At 44.0% G+C, this 19,899-nt stretch overlaps 1 protein-coding gene and 1 non-coding gene across 4 annotated transcripts; both read left to right on the top strand.

Moving 5' to 3' along the window:
* The first annotated feature begins 2,811 nt into the window (after window positions 1–2,811).
* Window positions 2,812–19,353, top strand: LOC139403578 (2-Hydroxyacid oxidase 2-like). Of its 3 annotated transcripts, none has more exons than XM_071146968.1 (9): window positions 2,812–2,883; window positions 3,967–4,027; window positions 16,087–16,239; window positions 16,382–16,533; window positions 16,651–16,940; window positions 17,284–17,502; window positions 17,717–17,875; window positions 17,963–18,032; window positions 18,397–19,353. In XM_071146968.1, the coding sequence occupies exons 2-9, from the start codon at window positions 4,008–4,010 to the stop codon at window positions 18,453–18,455; spliced, it is 1,122 nt and encodes a 373-aa protein (XP_071003069.1). In that variant the 5' UTR covers window positions 2,812–2,883; window positions 3,967–4,007; the 3' UTR covers window positions 18,456–19,353. The 3 variants fall into 3 exon arrangements, with proteins under 3 accessions (XP_071003069.1, XP_071003068.1, XP_071003067.1); XM_071146967.1 differs by having other exon boundaries at window positions 16,069–16,239; window positions 16,651–16,934; XM_071146966.1 differs by having other exon boundaries at window positions 16,069–16,239.
* trnaa-ugc (transfer RNA alanine (anticodon UGC)) lies at window positions 10,770–10,844 on the top strand. The gene has a single exon. It is a non-coding gene; the product is annotated as a tRNA-Ala (tRNA).
* Window positions 19,354–19,899: the final 546 nt, after the last annotated feature.

The raw sequence follows: 19,899 nt of genomic DNA, 5'->3' as shown, positions 1-19,899 counted from the left end.
TGCTGGTCAAGGAAAAGTCAGGTCTGGAGAGAACCAAAGGCTATATCTGTTCCTGGTTCTACATTTTTTGAAAGGGGAATGCTTATTTAAGATGGTGAGGAAGGCACTTTTAAAGAATGACCAGGCATCCTCTACTGACGGCACTGTGCATCTGGACGCATCGTCTGCATTGGCCGTGCAGCATTTACGGTGATACGGCCTCAGCAGAAGTCAGGGTATTCATACTTCTTGCGCTTCGCGGAGCAGTGCTGAGCTGTTGTCAAAGAAGTGAGTTTGTGTTTTCTTCCGTCAACCAATCATGTCAATGCGGAGCAGATTGTTACAAAATTTGGAGGCGCATGGCGAAGCCGTATGGAACTTGATTTGGCCTCTGCATGCCTCTGGAGGCTCTGCAATCGCATCACACCCTCCATATGGAGCCTCCGACCACATTTTCGGATCAAGCATAAATTGGCTTTTAGTCTAGGCCTCCACAATGGATTAGTTCACTGCGATGGGTGCAAATATATACTGTATATATGTATTACTGCTCGACTAAAACAATCGAACAACAGCCTAACAACCAAACAATTGACCAGTCGACTAATTGGGGTCAGCCCTAGTTTGCATAATTAATGCCTAAGGAAATTAATTGAATGTGTCCTATTTCATGTGAATTGTCATGTGTCCTTGGAGTTCAATAAAGTATACCCAAAATAAGCTAGCAGTGTTATGAAAAGTCAAATTGAAACATTCAGTGAAAGTTTCTTTTTATTTTTTTACTCCAAATAGTGTTAACAAAACCTCCCTGGAAAACTTTCAGGAACCATAGTAAAACATTCTCAGAACCTCCCTGCAAGCAATAGATTAATGTTAAATTTTCACTTCTGTTCTCAGAACGTTAAAACTATCAGTTTTACCAGTCGGGAAATGTATGGCTTCGTTCCCGGAACCAATTGGAAACCAAAAACCTACATTCCTACAGCTTCCAAGGAACCAAATGTGCTGGCTGGAAAGTATTCCATGCAGATACTGTAGATGAGAGGAGTGAGAATACAGAGTATAGATGAATCATGACGGCTCATTGTCAGTTAAACTGTGAGTTATGCTCCCTGTCTCTCCCAGGCATTAAACACTGGAGACATCCATCATTCATCCAGTACATGACATTTACAGCAACTCATGTGTTCACTTTAGGGCTTTTTCACTCTACTGTTCACTGTACAGTAGAGAAGCAGAGAAACAACTACTGTATATCTGTGCCTGTGTAACAGATGGGGCTTACACCTGCTGTCACTGCATTGTGGATTTCTGTATAATGTGTTTATTTTGATTGCTGCATTCTTAGAACAGGTCTCCAATTTATTTTCTTTTTTATCAGAGTAAAACGTTTAAGAACTTTTATTGGCCTAAAATCTGACCGTCTTTCGTTCCCAATTTTTACCCTCACAATTTAGTCAACTGCATGTCCAGTTCACAACGCAATCTGTTGGGTGGGAAATCTGCCACACATTTGACCCCTAGTCCCTGGTCACATACTGCTTTTCCCTGATCTAAGAACTGTAATTAACAGCCAGCCTTATGGCCTCAATGCAAGGTGGAATGAAACAATGAGACCCAAACACCTGAGACTACAAACCTACAAAGTCTACAAAGTCCTTTATTTTTTTCTCAAACTGAGAAAAAGAGGGCAACTTAGACAGAGGTATAGAAAGAGTTGAGGATGCTTGCCAGGGCAGGAGAACACCTTAACAATTCAACAAACATGTTCTGGGCTAGCCGAGCAAAAGCCTGAGGGAGAGACAACATGTGGAAGAGGTTTTCTCCCCTCCTCTCCTAAAGCGTCTGAGGAGTTGGGAGCGAGATAGAAGCAGTGATAGGCATCAGAGCCAGCTGTGGAATAACACAATTTACACTTCACTTAGAGCAGGTAACAGAGCCACCTCCCCATGGCCCTCAGAGGGGACGCCAACGTGTGAGACTTGGCCAAAGCTTTAGAGTCCCAACCCCAGTCTCAACCCCCAGCCCCTGGCCTGCACCTTCACAGTCTTCAAATATAAACAAATAAAACACTCAGCAAAGAGCTGTTTTAAGAGAGCTGGCTCTGTTACTGCAGCGGTAAAATTGACTAAGAATGAACCGAATTCCAAGGTAGTAATGAAATAGAGAGACAAAATCTAATTTAGCACCACTACTCCCGCTGCTGTTTTAGAATGCTTGAACAACATTTCAGGGAATTTTGTTACGTTCGTGGCAAGTTCAGACGCTGTGACATTTATTGAATTCACTCTTATTTTCTTACTCTCTCTCTGTGTCAATCACTCTGTTTCTCTCTCGCTCTCTTTCTCTCTACTCCATCCTCCTTTCTATGTAGTGAAAAGATGTGTAGTGTGGGTATACAGCCAACCTTTGTAGGACCTTTCCAGAGGACTTTGACAGTAATGATTTACAGTCAACAGGGTACTGTGCACATGAAAAGATTAAGACAATAATGAATCAAGAATCCAAAAAACGGTAGTCATTCAACTGTAACCAGGAGGACAGGATACACATGAATGTACACGCACACTATCTCGTAAGTAATGTGACTGTCGGCCACTCACCCACTCACTCTCACTCACTCATTCAGTCACCCACCCATCCATCCATACACCCATCAATACAATTGAAGAGAAGGGTTGCTATGCTATCCTATCTGCCACCCTTTATCAGGCATGTACAAAGAGAGAACAGGGGCCCCATACTGCTGACAGGGGAGGTTAGTATTGAGCCAGTGTGTGTGAATGAGTGGAGGGGGAGTGGAGCTAGAGTTGCCCTGCCCCTGACACTGTCCTGCCCTGCACACTTGTGTCATATGAAAGGTGACAGGCTTGGAGAGCAAACTAGGACAGGTTAAAGGACAAGGTAAGACACCTCACATATTCCTCCTGTGTGGTTTCCCCCAGGGCCTTTTTACATCATCTACTGTAGGACTACATCTATCAACATAGTAGAGAGAGGGAGAGAGGGAGAGGGAAGAAGACACTAAACTAAATGTACAAGATGTGCATTGCTCAGTAACACCATCACTTCCTGTATCTTTGGAAACTGATATGTAGCTGCTTTCTTTGATAAATATCAAAACATCTGAAGTCATAATCATTTACATGTGATGTGATCTACAGTAAACCAAACCGTGAATTTTCTTTCAAACTGTCATTTTATTTTCTGTTATATGTATGCTATCTAACATAGATGTTTATTATAATACACACAGTTGCTCTTCTAGAAATGTACCATAACAATGTGCTTTGAACTCCCATTGAGAGCACCTAAATGACCAACATTGACAGGTGTAGAGAGGGAGGTAATTTATCATTCACAATCTATAGGACACAGGTTAACATTCATTTAACATCATGTTCATCGAACTTGACTGATATTTGTGGAGAATCATTACTTTAGAACTGATCGGATCTGAACCTTACCTGCAAGTCTATCTTACAAATTCTATAGAAGACATAATTGATGGGAAATAGTATGATCATTGTTTAAACAACTAATGTAGCGTTTTTTGATGTCACCTAATCTAAGGGTTTTTAATGTAGGCCTCAAAATTCAACACAAATCATTTTACAGTAGGCCACTTGAGATACAGTATTATGTCAACAGCCATTTTCATTTGAATGGCTGAACAGTGGGTATTTCACATGTCATGTTCTCTCGTTGAATGTGTGATAGCCTGGCATATTATACAGGTAGAGATTGAGCAGCTCTGTTTATAATCCCTTTATTCTGTATTGCACTGCCCTCATGTGTTCATAGATCACATTGTTGTCAATCACAGCATGGGAGATGTACAGTCAACAGTTATACACACCGCACAACAAAAAGCATCATTGAGTTTTTATGATTTGTGTTTTTTGACATTGTTTTATTGAAGGTTGACTATATATTTTTTGCTTTTCAATCTGGGGAAAAATAATTTGTATCTTAATTTTCTTCCAGGTTATGACTCTGCCAGGAGTATTGAAGTTCATTCAGAGACAATGAGCACCAGCTGTAATCGGTGAGTGATTCTCCATGGATGGCTACTCAGGTCAGCAGGTGAACTCAGCGACTGTCAGATACAGTCACACACAGTAAACTCAGATAAAATTGCACAATATAAATCTCTGTCAGGCAAACTCAAAGATAAACCTATGTCAGTTGAGGAGTCACTAACAACCCTGTGATAATTTGGTATGTAGACTACAGTAGTCGTTCAAGTTATTGTGTGCAATGTACTCTAGGTCTAGGTCACTGACCACCCTGCTATTCATGTACTGTAGTGCTGTGTGTTACTGACCATGCTGCGACTTGCCACATTCTGTGTGTTTTATGTGTAGGCCTAGTATGTATGTCCCCATCTGTGCTGTAGTATGTAATGTGCAACCACCCTCCCTTCTCTATGGCTTGCTGTGCCATCAGCACAATTCCAGCCTCTGTAAGCACAATAACTCCAAAGGTCACAGCGGGGTCACACTCACTGCCAGTGTTAATCTCTATGATAGTTTTATTTAACTCACACAAAAGCACACAATCACAAAATTGGAATTAGATCTAACTCTGAGCTGCATTGCTCTGTTAACCAGACAATTCCGAATGGATTTGTGTGTGTCTATGTCACTGAGGACTAGAGTGATTAGTTGTATCAGAATGATATTAGTAGACCCTTCATAATGTCATTTGACATGTTGCTGTGTGTGTTGCATTTCCGCTGTTTTGCTCACATGAGCACCTCTATTGATGTGAGTTTTTTTGCAGATTGACATTTCATGAAATGTCAATGACTAGAAGAATACATTTATTTAAAAAAAATGTATACTGCCTGTTAAATGTCCAGACCAGTCTAAATCCACTTTTTCTCACTGAAAGAGGATGGCCAGAACTTACCCATGCTGTTGCACAACGATTTAAATCAATCAGTCATCGTTTTAGACAAAGTATGATATTTTTTCACTTTAAGTGACAAATCTGACCTGCCCACTTCCTGCAAATCCATGTGATTGCAGTGTTTTTTCTTATGCTATTACATCCCAATTCTTTTCAGCCTACATTTAGTTTCAGAACTGAGCTACCATCCACCAGCATGGCGTTGTTTATTAGTCAGAAACAGCTGCAAAGTTCTTCCTCTTCATGACTGAGATGAGTCAAACAGCCTTGTGTCCACTTGGCCGCCTGAGCCATAGAGCAAATTAAAATAGTGGGTGCAAACTTGTATTTTTGCACTAGGGCTGTTCTAGTCACAGTATTACGCAACACCACAGTCATGAGTCAACACCACAGTCATGAGACCGCAGTAAAATTCTATGTGACCATTGAGTCACAGTAATCTCCTGCTTGGAATCTGGACATGCATTGGTAGTACGTACCCAACTTGCTAACTACCATCAGCTCCTAATGGCCTGGTACTCAAGCACTCTATTGTCCCTCTAACCACTCTGATGTCAATGCAAATGCTAGCAAAAGTCACATCAATCACTTGTCTTCAAAACAGTATCACACTTTTAAAACTCACCCCACTGTGATGACCAATTTGAAGAAAGAAGCCCAACAGCAGGTTGAAACTGAGTGTTAAACATGGTAATTGTGAATGTTGTTTTCAAGCCTAACACAACAAAACAGATTTGACTTGGTTTCCCAAATTAAGCACTGGGTAGATGCAGGAACAGGGTTGGAGAGGCCATGGTATACAGTTTGGGCGGAATATAACCTGTCGCGCAGAGCATGCTCCTCACACAGTAGTTGATGCTTGGATTTAAATAAGTTCTCATATTTATTTGTCAGCTTGCTCATATTAAGCACATGATCTGCTATAAAACCGAAGTAGCCTACCAGGCATCATTGAAAACCAGACGGTGGGAAAGCGTGCTGCCTTCATTCTCTATTCCAGTGCATACAGATTACATGGATTCTTCCTCTGCCCCTGTTCCTGACCATTTGATAAGGGGCCATTCTAAATCAAAACTCATTTTACATATTAGTAAAGACAAGATTAAATTGAGAATAGTCTGATCCAGAACATCCCAAACATGCTCAGTGGGTGACATTTGTAAGCAGGCCATGGAAGAACTGGGACATTTTCAGCTTCCAGGAATTGTGTACAGATCCTTGCGACATGAGACTGTGCATTATCATGCTGAAACATGAGGTGAATGGAATGACAATGGGCCTCAGGATCTCGTCACGGTATCTCTGTGCATTCAAATTGCTATCAATAAAATGCAATCTTGTTTGTTGTCTGTAGCTTATGCCTGCCCATACCATAATCCCACCGCCACCATGGGCACTCTGTTCGCAACGTTGACATCAGCAAACCACTCGCCCACATGATGCCATACAAGTGGTCTGTGGATGTGAGGCCTGGTTGTACATGAGGTCAAATTCTCTCAAACAACGATGGAGGCCGCTTATGTTAGGGAAACTAACATTCAATTCTCTGGCAACAGCTCTGGGGGACATTCCTGCAGTCAGCATGCCAATTGCACACACCCTCAAAACTTGATACATCTGTGACATTGTGTTGTGTGACAAAACTGAACATTTCAGTGTGGCCTTACACTGTCCCCAGCACAAGGTAATGATCATGCTGTTTAATCAATTTCTTGATATGCCACACCTGTCAGGTGGATGGATTATCTTGGCAAAGGAGAAATGCTCACTAACAGGGATGTAAACAAATTTGTGCACAACATTTTTGAGAAAAAGCTTTTATGTGCATGGAACATTTCGTGGATCTTTTATTTCAGCTCATGAAACATGGGACCAACACTTTACATGTTGCATTTATATTTTTGTTCAGTGTAAATAAATATATATATATATATATATATATATATATATATATATATATGTGAACATTTTATAAATGGTATAATTGGGTGTAATGATCCCGCCGTCACCCCAAGATGAAAGGTTTTGACCACTAAAGTTTTGCTTCACTATTCACTCCCCTGCTTTGATTGGTGTAACAGCTAGAAACGACAAGTGTGTAAAGGGTGAAATGGCACCCTTGAAAGAAAATTCCAGAAACTTACTGTAACAGATTTCCTCCTCTTCGTCAGAGGATGAGTAAGGATCGGACCAAAGCGCAGCGTGGTAAGTGTTCATGATGTAATCTTTAATGAAACGAACTGAACACTGAAATACAAAACAATAAACGTGAAATATACAAAACCGAAACAGTACCGTGTGGACCAAACACTCACACGGAAAACAAACACCCACAAACCAAAAGTGAAACCCAGGCTACCTAAGTATGATTATCAAGTAGAGACAACTAACGACACCTGCCTCTGATTGAGAACCATACTAGGCCGAACACAAAAACCAACATAGAAAAACAAACAGACTGCCCACCCCAACTCACGCCCTGACCATACTAAAACAAAGAATAAAATAACAGAACTAGGGTCAGAACTTGACAGTACACCCCCCCCCCCAAAGGTGCGGATTCCGGCCGCAAAACTTGAACCTATAGGGGAGGGTCTGGGTGGGCGTCTGTCCTCGGTGGCGGCTCTGGCGCGTGACGTGGACCCCACTTCACCATAGTTTTTGTCCGCCTCCTCAACCGCCCCTGTGGCCTCTTCTGAGCGGCGACCCTCGCCGCCGACCTCGGACTGGGGACCCTCGCCACGGGTCCCGAATGGACGGTAGACTCCGGCAGCACCGGACAGGCGGGAGACTCCGGCAGCTCCGGAGTGAAGGGCGATTCCGGCATCGCCTGGCTGACTGACGGCTCTGGCGGCTCCTGGCTGGCGGCTCCTGGCTGGCTGGCGGTTCCTGGCGGCTCCTGGCTGGCTGGCGGCTCCTGGCGGCTCCTGGCTGGCGGCTCAGGACAGACGGAGGACTCTGGCGGCTAAGGACAGACGGGAGACTTTGGCGGCTCAGGACAGACGGGAGACTCTGGCGGCTCAGGACAGACGGGAGACTCTGGCGGCTCAGGACAGACGGGAGACTCTGGCGGCTCAGGACAGACGAGAGACTCTGGCGGCTCAGGACAGACGGGAGACTCTGGCGGCTCAGGACAGACGGGAGACTCTGGCGGCTCAGGACAGACGGGAGACTCTGGCGGCTCAGGACAGACGGGAGACTCTGGCGGCTCAGGACAGACGGGAGACTCTGGCGGCGCCGGGCAAGAGGAAGGCCCTGGCGGCGCCGGACAGGCGGGAGACTCCGGCAGCAAACTCCGGCAGCGCCGGACAAGCGGGAGACTCCGGCAACGCTGGACAGGCGGGAGCACCTGTAGGGAGAAGACGAAGAGACAGCCTGGCGCAGGGGGCTGCCACCGGAGGGCTGGTGCGTGGAGGTGGCACCGGATAGACCGGACCGTGCAGGCGCACTGGAGCTCTTGAGCACCGAGCCTGCCCAACCTTACCTGGTTGAATGCTCCCCGTAGCCAGGCCAGTGCGACGAGGTGGAATAGCCCGCACTGGGCTGTGCTGGCGAACCGGGGAAACCATGCGTAAGGCTGGTGCCATGTACGCCGGCCTGAGGAGAAGCACAGATGCGTAGAGCCGGCTTCATGGCACCGAGCTCAATGCCCACTCTAGCCCGGCCGATACGAGGAGCTGGAATGTACCGCACCGGGCTATGCACACGCACCGGGGACACCGTGCGCTCCACTGCATAACACGGTGCCTGCCCGGTCCCTCTCACTCTCCGGTAAGCAAGGGAAGTTGGTGCAGGTCTCCTACCTGGCTTCGCCACACTCCCTGTGTGCCACCCCCAAGACATTTTTGGGGCTGCCTCTCGGGCTTCCAGCCGCGCTGCCGTGCTGCCTCCTCATTCCGGCGCCTCTCCGCTTTCGCTGCCTCCAGCTCTGCTTTAGGGCGGCGATATTCCCCTGCTTGTGCCCAGGGTCCTTTGCCGTCCAAAATCTCCTCCCAAGTCCAGGAGTCTTGTGTTTTCGGCCGCTGCTGCTGCCCGCTACCACGCTGCTTGGTCCTCTTGTGGTGGGCGTTTCTGTAACGGATTTCCTCCTCTTCGTCTGAGAAGGAGTAAGGATCGGACCAAAGCGCAGCGTGGTAAGTGTTCATGATGTAATCTTTAATGAAACGAACTGAACACTGAAATACAAAACAATAAACGTGAATTATACAAAACCGAAACAGTACTGTGTGGACCAAACACTCACACAGAAAACAAACACCCACAAACCAAAAGTGAAACCCAGGCTACCTAAGTATGATTCTCAATCAGAGACAACTAACGACACCTGCCTCTGATTGAGAACCATACTAAGCCGAACATAAAACCAACATAGAAAAACAAACATAGACTGCCCACCCCAACTCACGCCCTGACCATACTAAAACAAAGAATAAAATAACAGAACTATGGTCAGAACGTGACACTTACAGTATATAGTGCCTTCAGAAAGTAGTCATACCCCTTGACTTATTCTATTTGTTGTCTTACAGCCTGAATTAAAAATAGATTTTTTAAAAACACACAATAGCCCATAATGACAAAGTGAAAACATGTTTTTAGACATTTTTGCAAAAAATGGCCACTCAGGAACATTCACTGTCTTCTTGGTAAGCAACCGCAGTGTAGATTTTGCCAAGTGTTTTAGGGTATTGTCCTGCTGAAAGGTGAATTAATCTTCCAGTCTCTGGTGGAAAGCAGACTGAATCAGGTTTTCCTCTAGGATTTTGTCTGTGCTTAGCTGCCTTCTGTTTCTTTTTTATCCTGAAAAACTCCCCAGTCCTTAACAATTACAAGCATACCCATAACATGATGAAGCCACCATTATGCTTGAAAATATGGAGTGTTCCCCAAACATAACACTGTATTCAGGACAAAAATTAATTGCTTTGCCGCATTTTTTGCAGCATTACTTTAGTGCCTTGTTGCAAACAGGATGCATGTTTGGGAATATTTGTATTATGTACAGGCTTCCTTCTTTTCACTCTGTCAATTAGATTAGTATTGTAGAGTAACTCAAATGTTGTTGATCCATCCTCAGTTTTCTCCTATCACAGCCACTAAACTCTGTAACTGTTTTAAAGTCTACATTGGCCTCATGGTAAAATCCCTGATCGGTTTTCTTCCTCTCCAGCAACTGAGTTAGGAAGGACGCCTGTATCTTTGTAGCGACTGGATCTATTGATATTACCATCCAAAGTGTAATGAATAACTTCACCATGCTCAAAGGAATATTCAATGTCTGCTTTTTTTTACCCATCTACCAATACATGCCCTTCTTTGCGAGGCATTGGAAACCCCCTCCGGTCATTGTGGATGAATATGTGTTTGAAATGCACTGCTTGACTGAGGGACCTTACATATAATTGTATGTGTGGGGTACAGAGATGAGGTAGTCATTCAAAAATCACTATTACTTATTAAACACTATTACTGCACACGGAGTGAGTCCATGCAACTTATTATGTGACTTGTTAAGCACATTTCTACTCCTGAACTTAATTAGATTTCCCATAACAATAGGTTTGAATACTTACTGACGCAATACATTTCAGCTTTTCATTTTTAATTGATTTGTAAACTTTTTGAAAAACATAATTCCACTTTGACAATGTGGGATATCGTGTGTAAGCCAGTGACCAACAAAATCTAAATTTAATCTATTTTAAATTCAGGCTGTTGTAACACAACAAAATGTAGAAAAAGTCAAGGGGTGTGAATACTTTCTGAAAGCACTGTAATTACTGAACATGTCATTTGTGGCGTGCATGATCATGAGCAAAGTCATTGTAGTCTATCATTTAACTTCCCCTGTAAGAACCCTGAGCATGGGCTTTCTTGGTTCCGTGTTGCTCAGTTAGTAGAGCATGGTGCTTGCAACGCCAGGGGTGTGGGTTCAATTCCCACAGGGACCAGTACAAAGATGTATGCACTCACAATTATAAGTTGCTCTGGATAAAAGTGTCTACTAAGTATAAAATGCTTTACTGCAGCCTACCTACCAAAGGTTGCACCATGTCCTTTATAATGTAGAAAAACACAAATCTTTCAATAGTTATCAATATGACCAGAGTTTCATCTTGTTCTTTTTAACTCTTTCAATCACAGATTCACGGATGCAATTTATGGAGAATGCCAAAACTTAAAATAGCAATAGATGGCAAAGACAAAGATAGACCAGTGGTTTAAAACAAATCAATAAAAAACGGTGTGCAGGTGGGTTTGGAAGTCCAAAGGATTATATAAAAACCACAAAACAATATACAATAGATAAGTACAAAGATAAAACAGATAACAGAACCCACCAATCATAAATGTACAAATAAACTGATCAGCAATCACAAAAAAACAGCATATGTTTTTTTTTATGTGTGTGTGTGTGTATGTGTGTGTGTGGGGGGGGTGTGAGTGTGTGAGAGTTGGGCTATATGGAGGAGATTACTGAGTAGTTTGGTTCATCAGGCTGACCCCCAGTCTTCGTTATTGAGGGAATTTTGGCAATGTGAAGATAAGAATTCCAGAGTATGGTACCTCTGTATCTGATAGAGAATTGACTACGTGAGGTGCGACAGAGAGGAAGGTGAAGGTTATCGCAGCGGCTTGCGTTATATAGATGGATTTCAAAATGAACCTGGAAGAATCCATAGAAGGGTTTAGGTGAACTGTTTTTGAGGCATGAGTATTTGTAGATGAAAATGCACAATTGGCGTACATTGATGTCGTATATAGACAATATTTCAAGTTTCTTAAACAAAGGTGCAGATAGAGCCAGGTAATAAGAGGAGGTGGCTAGTCTTGCAAATTTATTTCGTATGGTGAGTAATTTTTGTATGTAGGAGAAATATTTACTGGCCCAGACAATATAACAGTAAATGAGATATGGGTAAATTAAGCTATAGTAAAGAGTAAGGAAGCAAGACTGATGAACCAAACCCCTAATCTTCCTGATGACACCAACAGATTTCATCACTTCGCTGCAGACCAACTGAATATGATCTTTCCAGGACAACTGGTCATCAATAAGAAATATGAGTAATCTAGTGGATGTGACTTGATCCATATCAGTCCTACCATTTGGGATTCTGGCTTTTTTTTTTTTTTACAATATTTTTTGTTCTAACTATTGAAAACAATAAAGTTAGATTTTTTTTTAACATTTCAAGATAATTTGTTTATCTGAAACCATTCAGAAATTTGGTCATGCCTGAGTTGGCTTCATTAATTAGTGAATCAAAATTCTTGTGTGATAAAATCAAATTGGTATCATCAGCAAAGAGAATGGGAAGTAAGACATTTATTTTGTATTAATGTTTTTATTGAACCTTTATTTAACTAGGCATGTCATTCTTATTTACAATAACGGCCTACCCCAGCCAAACCCGGACGGCGCCAGGTCAATTGTGCGCCGCCCTATGGGAAATAACGATATAACCAATTATATGTATAATCAGCTATATTCGGTTAGTATGCTAGCTAGCTACACTGACAGCTGTCAGTGCCCTATTTGTTGATGTTTATCAAATCCACATGAAAATTCCAACACCTAATTTGTGAATATGTATAAGTAGCCTTCGTCATTCTTCGGAGATGAAACCTAAACATACATTTCCTCTCTAGGACAGGACATTACATTGAAATACTGGCATACACCCTATCCTATCCAATGCCGTAGAGAAAGAGATAGGTGAAGTCAAACTAGCCCGGTTCATTGGAAAAGGTACATTGTTAATATTTTGTGGTAGCCAGGCTCGGCAAGGGAAGATTCTGCAAATGGAAAAGCTTATTTGGAAGAAGATTAAAAGCCATGTCCCTTGTGCTTACTCTAGGTTGAGGAGAGTCATCACTGGGGTCCCAATATCTATGTCCATAGATGATATTAAAGAACATGTTAAGGGAGGAAGAGTGATAGAGGCCAAAGGGTTGATCCGTAGAAAAGAAAGTCAACGAAGTGAAAGCTTACCAGTGCTGCTGAGGTTTGAAAAGATTTTACCTGGAAAAGTACAGATAGTTTCAATGTCAGAGAATTTGTCCCATCCCCATGGCAGTGTTTAAATGCCAAAGCATGGGTCATGTAGCAGTTCAGTGTAAAGGAAAGAAGAGATGTGCCACAGGTGGAGAGGAACATGATTACGGTGAATGTGGAAGCAATATGCCAAGTGTTGTAATTGCAGCATTTGGTGGATGCCAGGTGCAGAGAGAGGCTCAGAGATATATAATCATTCATGATGTATCATATGCAGAGTCTGTAAAACAGATTGGTGGAATGAATGGGCTGTGTCACTTTGACACTTTGATAGTGAACATAGTTTTCATTGGTAAGGTTATCAACATGACTCGGTTTGTGGAAAGCACAAATGCCAGGTTGAAGGTTATAGTGGATATGACAAAATAGTTATTGGGGATAGCATATGTTACTGTTGAAATGGTAGAAGTTAGTAGGGATTTATTTGGTCATTTAATGTTATTTTCTTAGTAGTACAGAATTAAGCAAACCATGATTGATTGCACACTCCAGCAAAGTAGGTGGCGGCATGCACCTTAAACGTTTGTTTGCGGACCACCATGATATCATAGAAGAAGAAGAAGTAGTGGCGTCAACTTCCTCTGGGGGGGGTCTATAATAGTTCAACTACTCAAATGAAGACAATGAGATTCATAGGCTGCTGTAATTATTTTTTAGAAATGGAAAAAGATGAATATGACTGCACTGTTATGTTTTCTGGCATTTTGATTGTGTAGATTTATTTCTCTGTTGTGATAATTGCTTAGTATTGTACTAGTCCACTAGGAATATTTACAATAAACATGGGTGTTGACAAGTTGGCTAGTTTTGTATTGTGTCCTTAATTAACTTTAGGTTATTTGAGGTCATCTCTGTGCGTACAGATCCAAGCCCAGCTGTATTTCCAATGCAGTTGTCACGTTCTGACCTTTTTTTCCTTTGTTTTGTCATTATTTAGTATGGTCAGGGCGAGTTGGGGTGGGCAGTCTATGTTTGTTTTTCTATGATTTGGGTATTTCTATGTTTCGGCCTAGTATGGTTCTCATTCAGAGGCAGGTGTCATTAGTTGTCTCTGATTGAGAATCATACTTAGGTAGCCTGGGTTTCACTGTGTGTTTGTTTTCGTGTTTTTCACCACACGGTACTGTTTTGGGTTTCGTTCATTGTGTTTGTATTCAGTTGTTCATGTGTACATTTTCGTATTAGAAGAACCATGGACACTTACCACGCCGCATATTGGTCCTCCGATCCTTTTCGCCTCTCCTCTTCAGAAGAAGAGGAGGAAATCCCTTACAGAAACACCCACCAACCAAGGACCAAGCGGCGTGGTAAAAGACAGCGACGACAGCAGCAGCAACAACAGCGGCCAGCATCACAGGACTCCTGGACATGGGAGGAGATATTGAACGGAGAGGGACCCTGGGCACAGGCTGGGGAATATCGCCGCCCCAAAGCAGAGCTGGAGGCAGCGAAAGCTGAGCGGCGGCGATATGAGGCAGCACGGCAGTGCGACAGGTACGAGAGGCAGCCCCCCCAAAAAATTGGGAGGGGCACACGAGGTGTGGGGCTAAGCCAGGTAGCAGACCTGAGCTCAGTCCTCGTGCTTATTATAAGCAGCGCGTTACTGGTCAGGCACCGTGTTATGCGGTTAAGCGTACGTGCCCATAGCCCGGTGCGCTATAGGGCAGCCCCCCGAGAGTGTCATGCGAGTGTGGGCATCCAGCCAGGACGTATGGTACCTGCTCAGCGTGTCTGGTCGCCGGTACGCCGTTTCGGGCCAGGGTATCCTGCGCCGGCTCTGCGTGCTGTGTCTCCGGGGCGCTGGGAGGGTGCAGTGCGTCCTATGCTTGCGCTCCGCTCGTGCCGGGCAAATGTGGGAGTGGAGCTTAAGGGAGAGGTGCGCGTAGTAAGCACTAGATCTCCCATGCTTACCCACAGCCAGGTTCAACCTGTGCCTGCACTCTGGAGGGTCCGGGCTAGAGTAGTGATCCATCCTGGGGGAGTGGTGCCAAGGCTGCGCACTAGAGCTCCAGTGCTCCCCCACAGCCCGGTCCTTCAGGTGCCTCCTAACACCAGGCCTCCTGGAGGTCTCTCCAGCCTGGTGGGTCCTGTGGCAGCCCCACGCACCAGGCTGTCTCTGTCTCCTCCCTACAGGTGGTCCCGCCTGTCCCCGGCGTCTCCCGCCTGTCCCCGGCGTCTCCCGCCGTCTCCCGCCTGCCCCTCAGCCCAGAGGCGCCAGAGCTGCCCCTCAGCCCAGAGGCGCCAGAGCTGCCCCTCAGCCCAGAGGCGCCAGAGCTGCCCCTCAGCCCAGAGGGGTCATTGAGAAGGGTTGCCATGGTTAGAAAGTCACGGAGGCGGACAATAAGGCGGACTAAGACGATGGTTAAGTGGGGCCCGCGCCAAGCCGCCACCGGACAGACACCCACCCAGACCCTCCCCTATAGGTTAAGGTTTTGCGGCCGGAGTCCGCAACTTTGGGGGGGGGGGGGTACTGTCATGTTCTGACCTTTTTTTCCTTTGTTTTGTCATTATTTAGTATGGTCAGGGCGAGTTTGTTTGTTTTTCTATGATTTGGGTATTTCTATGTTTCGGCCTAGTTTGGTTCTCAATCAGAGGCAGGTGTCATTAGTTGTCTCTGAGAATCATACTTAGGTAGCCTGGGTTTCACTGTTTGTAGGTGTTTGTTTCCGTGTCTGTGTTTTTCACCACACGGTACTGTTTTGGGTTTCGTTCATTGTGTTTGTATTCAGTTCATGTGTACATTTTTGTATTAGAAGAACCATGGACACTTACCATGCCGCATATTGGTCCTCCGATCCTTTTCGCCTCTCCTCTTCAGAAGAAGAGGAGGAAATCCCTTACAGCAGTGTGTAATGCTGTGTAGCTTAGTTTAATTCACCATCCCAGCAGCGCAAAAGACTCGCTGTTGAGCCAAAAACATTTCCACACTGTATTCTTGTGAAATATGCACCAGAAGCTGTTTGCAGTTATGATGTGTTTCAATTGCACAACAATGTACAGTGATTTTACTGTGTTAAATCTCCAATGCCATAACAATTTCTCCAGTTCTGCTTTTAAGACAGGCTTACCTGATAGTGTAATTGACAACATTGCTTTACATCTGCTGTCCCTGACAGTGATCATATATCCCACAGAGAGGGGATCCGCTGTGCTGAGATGGCTATGGTATGTCTCACAGATTTTGAGGAGTATGCCAAAGAGCACCTCTCCAAGGCAACCTGGGACTACTACGCAGCCGGAGCAGACGAGTGCTGCACCAGGGACGACAATCTGCTGGCCTACAAACGGTAGGTGCTTCTCCCTGTCCTGTAAACTACAAGACATACAATTCAATGTCACAAAAACCACTCAACACCACACGTCAAACTGGAGTGCTAGGAAGATCTGGTAACAATGTGACTCAAAATAATACATTTGTCTCTGTCCCAGGATCCGTCTGCGACCACGGATTCTACGAGATGTGTCGGTGAGTGACACCAGGACCACGGTGCAGGGCACAGAGATCAGCTTCCCTGTAGGCATCGCCCCCACTGCCTTCCACTGCCTGGCCTGGCATGAGGGAGAGATGGCCACTGCTAGGGGTGAGGACTAGGAGGGGTTTAACAGCTGTAGAGGTTGAGCGCTGCAGAGCAATAGCTTTGTTGTCAGTGTATCCTAGGGGTGATCAACTCAAAAGCTCTCTCTCTCTCTTTCCTCAGGTACGGAGGCAGTGAACACCTGTTACATCACCAGTACCTACTCCACCTGCTCTGTGGAGGAGATCGTGGCTGCAGCGCCTAACGGCTACCGTTGGTTCCAGCTCTATGTGTACCGGGACAGGAAGCTGTCTGAGTCAATCGTTCACCGTGTGGAAGCCCTGGGCTACAAAGCCTTGGTCCTCACCGTCGACGTGCCCTACACTGGGAAGCGGCGCAACGATATACGCAACCAGTTCAAGCTCCCGCCGCACCTCAAGGTCAAAAACTTTGACGGGGTCATCCAGGTAATGGTAAAATAAACATATTTTTTGCTTTCTTTTCTAGATTAAATATTTTTAACAGTAATGATTTAACCGTAAAATCATATTGGGACCATTTCTCGGACAAAGATTAATCATAATTTTGGATTAAGAAGTACTTTCAATGAAGAATCTCTATTGAACATTTAGTCCTTTTTAGTCCAGGACTAGGCTTAATCTGTGTCCAGGAAACTAGCCCATAGTGCGCATAGTAGAGACAGTAGCTGCTTTTGAATGATTGAATAAATCCAACGAATGCATTTCCCCTGAGGCGTCCTTCTGTGTGTATATGTTACTGTACTGTATGTTTGTGTACTGCATTTTATGTCTGTAGGAGGCTGCGAGTTCTGAAGAGTATGGTATCCCTTCCAACACCCTGGACCCCTCCATCAGCTGGAAGGACGTATACTGGCTGCAGTCTCTCACCCGCCTTCCCATCATCATCAAGGGCATCCTGACCAAGGAAGATGCTGAGCTGGCCGTGGAGCACGGCGTCCAGGGCATCATCGTGTCCAACCATGGCGGACGCCAGCTGGACGGGGGGCCCGCCACAGTAAGAACGGGGACAAATTACACCACCTCGTCCTCATGTCCCTTCTATTTCACTCTACAATCAGCAAGCCAAACAATATTTAGTTAATGAAATGGTGATATTAAAGGGCTGTTCATTTGAGGACTCCTACTGTACAGTAGGAGTCCTTAAATTTACTGTCCTTTATGTCATGGCTAAGTAGGCTTTTCTTCTCTACCTCCCTCTGCTCTCTCAGATAGATGCCCTATCTGAGATCGTGGATACGGTTCAAGGGCGTATCGAGGTGTATCTGGACGGGGGAATTCGCACCGGTAGTGATGTGCTGAAGGCCGTAGCTCTGGGAGCCAAGTGTGTGTTCATCGGGAGGCCAGCCGTGTGGGGCCTTGCCTATAAAGTAAGTATTAACGTTGTGTGTCATCAACCTATTAAGTTAAGATACTGAGAGTAACGACTGTCTTGCTGCCTGTGTTTGTTTACTCAGGGTGAGGAGGGGGTGAGGGAGGTACTACAGATCCTCAACGATGAGTTCCGTCTGTCAATGGCTCTGTCTGGTGAGTGAGGAACAAAACGTCTTGCATATAAATGAAGGATATTAATTTGAGCCAGTTTGCTACAACAGGAAAATAATTCTACAGCAATAGGAAATGTGAATTATTATGTGAATTATAATTAATGGACATTGTTGTAAGGGTTGATACATTTGAAGTGGAAATGACAATCTTTAGAAGACTTTTTAAACCTCAAATACACTACACATTTGCATTTCCTGCTGTGCAAGAAAATTCTTAGCAACAAATTAAGATTCTACATCTGTAATTATATATTTTCCAGTCTGAGATTAAAAACCCTTAGCTATCATTACATCAACCTCATAACAATGCAACACAAACGTTTTGTTGGTCTTTCCTCCCCCAGGGTGCAGAAACGTGGCTGAGATCAACAGGAACCTCATCCAGTTCTCTAAATTGACTTGACAGCAGGGGGCGCCAGAACCAGCCAGACGACTATGACGAAGCAACAAAACGGAGCTATCTTCGCAATCAGTAACTTCGAACTAAACTGTAATTTGGGACAACAAAACAATACCTGTCACATGAATCATAATGAACTGAATCTGACATCAATCTAATACATCCTCAACTTTAATAGTTGAATCCAATGTGGCTGCCTGAATTCTTGTGGGGAAATAACTGGACATTTCAATACAAGCAGCTTCCATATGATATAACCAGCAAAATATGGTTATCACTCAGCTGAGATATGTTGACATGATATAGATCATGCCGTTTAACCTATTACTAACTCTCAATGGCTGCAGGCCCAGTGTTAACCCATGTATGATTGAGAGGCCTGATATTGTGTCTCTGATACAGTGACTAAAGTTTAGGGAATTGTGAAGGTGTTCTGCCTTAAGATCAATGTTTAACAGAGATCCCTCAGTCAAAGCAGATCTGAGGGTTTAATGATTGATCCCTTCTGGTTTGATTGTAATAACTGTTCTGGATGGTGAGGTGGAATACGGTTGTGAATGCAGCAGTGAGAGGAGTGTGGTTGATTGGTTGATAGAGTGATGTAACATGGCCATTTGGTATTCCAGTTCCTAATCCTCTGAGAACAACAGTGTGATTTGATTCAGAACCCTGGAGACACAATGACATGACAACTCATAGAAATAAGAATGAATAGAATGGACTTGGAAGCGCTAACCCTGGCAATTGATTGGTAAACTCATGGGTACACTTGCAATGGCTGCCTGGTGTTAAGATACAATAATTTCCATGGTATTTTGGAATGTTCCATCAACTGATTCTGGAGTGCCGTGGTAATGTAGAATGTTCATTAAAATGATGCTAACTGATGTGGCTCATGCAATGGAGTTTTTTTATAATGTCAGTTGAATTGACTCAACAAATCACAGCACAGATTGAAGGGATCCTTCCTGATTTTACTTCCTGGCATGGGTACACTCAATGGCTGCCAGTCCACCCATGCCATCATTGACTTGAATTGAGATGCCCTTTTTTATTTATTCTTATTTCTGAGAACTACTGTAAAATATAATAGTGAGTAAAATATAATATTTTAGATGACTTCATGCCTCTTATATTTCATTCAGTTTGATTTGATACAAAAAATGGCGTTTGCTATTTGTTTCCCCGTACAATTGAACTCACATTTCTTTAGATACTAATTATTTGAAACATGAGATTATAATTTTTAAATATATAAATTTAAGACACTGTAGTGCCCTATTTGACACTAAAGAAGTACAGTATAGGAGTCTGGAGTTTGAAAGGATGAGCAACAAGTCATTGTATACATCTGTCAAAGATGTTGGTTAAATGAAGATGTCCCATCCAGGTTGTTTACCATGAAAAAAAAATGTCCGTTTTGGTCTGCTTATGGGGGTGGCTCTCC

The sequence above is a fragment of the Oncorhynchus clarkii genome, chromosome 3 (genome assembly GCF_045791955.1).
Source record: "Oncorhynchus clarkii lewisi isolate Uvic-CL-2024 chromosome 3, UVic_Ocla_1.0, whole genome shotgun sequence".
In the NCBI taxonomy this organism is placed as follows: Eukaryota; Metazoa; Chordata; class Actinopteri; order Salmoniformes; family Salmonidae; genus Oncorhynchus; species Oncorhynchus clarkii.
This window is presented reverse-complemented; position numbering and strand designations above follow the sequence as displayed.

What these genes read in the sequence shown, in the direction of transcription:
- LOC139403578 (XM_071146966.1), top strand. Translation starts at nt 4,008, where the DNA reads ATGAGCACCAGCTGTAATCG. An exon ending in TGGACGGGGGGCCCGCCACA is followed by an intron (nt 17,503 to 17,716) that starts GTAAGAACGGGG and finishes CTGCTCTCTCAG; the next exon opens with ATAGATGCCCTATCTGAGAT. An exon ending in TCTGTCAATGGCTCTGTCTG is followed by an intron (nt 18,033 to 18,396) that starts GTGAGTGAGGAA and finishes TTCCTCCCCCAG; the next exon opens with GGTGCAGAAACGTGGCTGAG.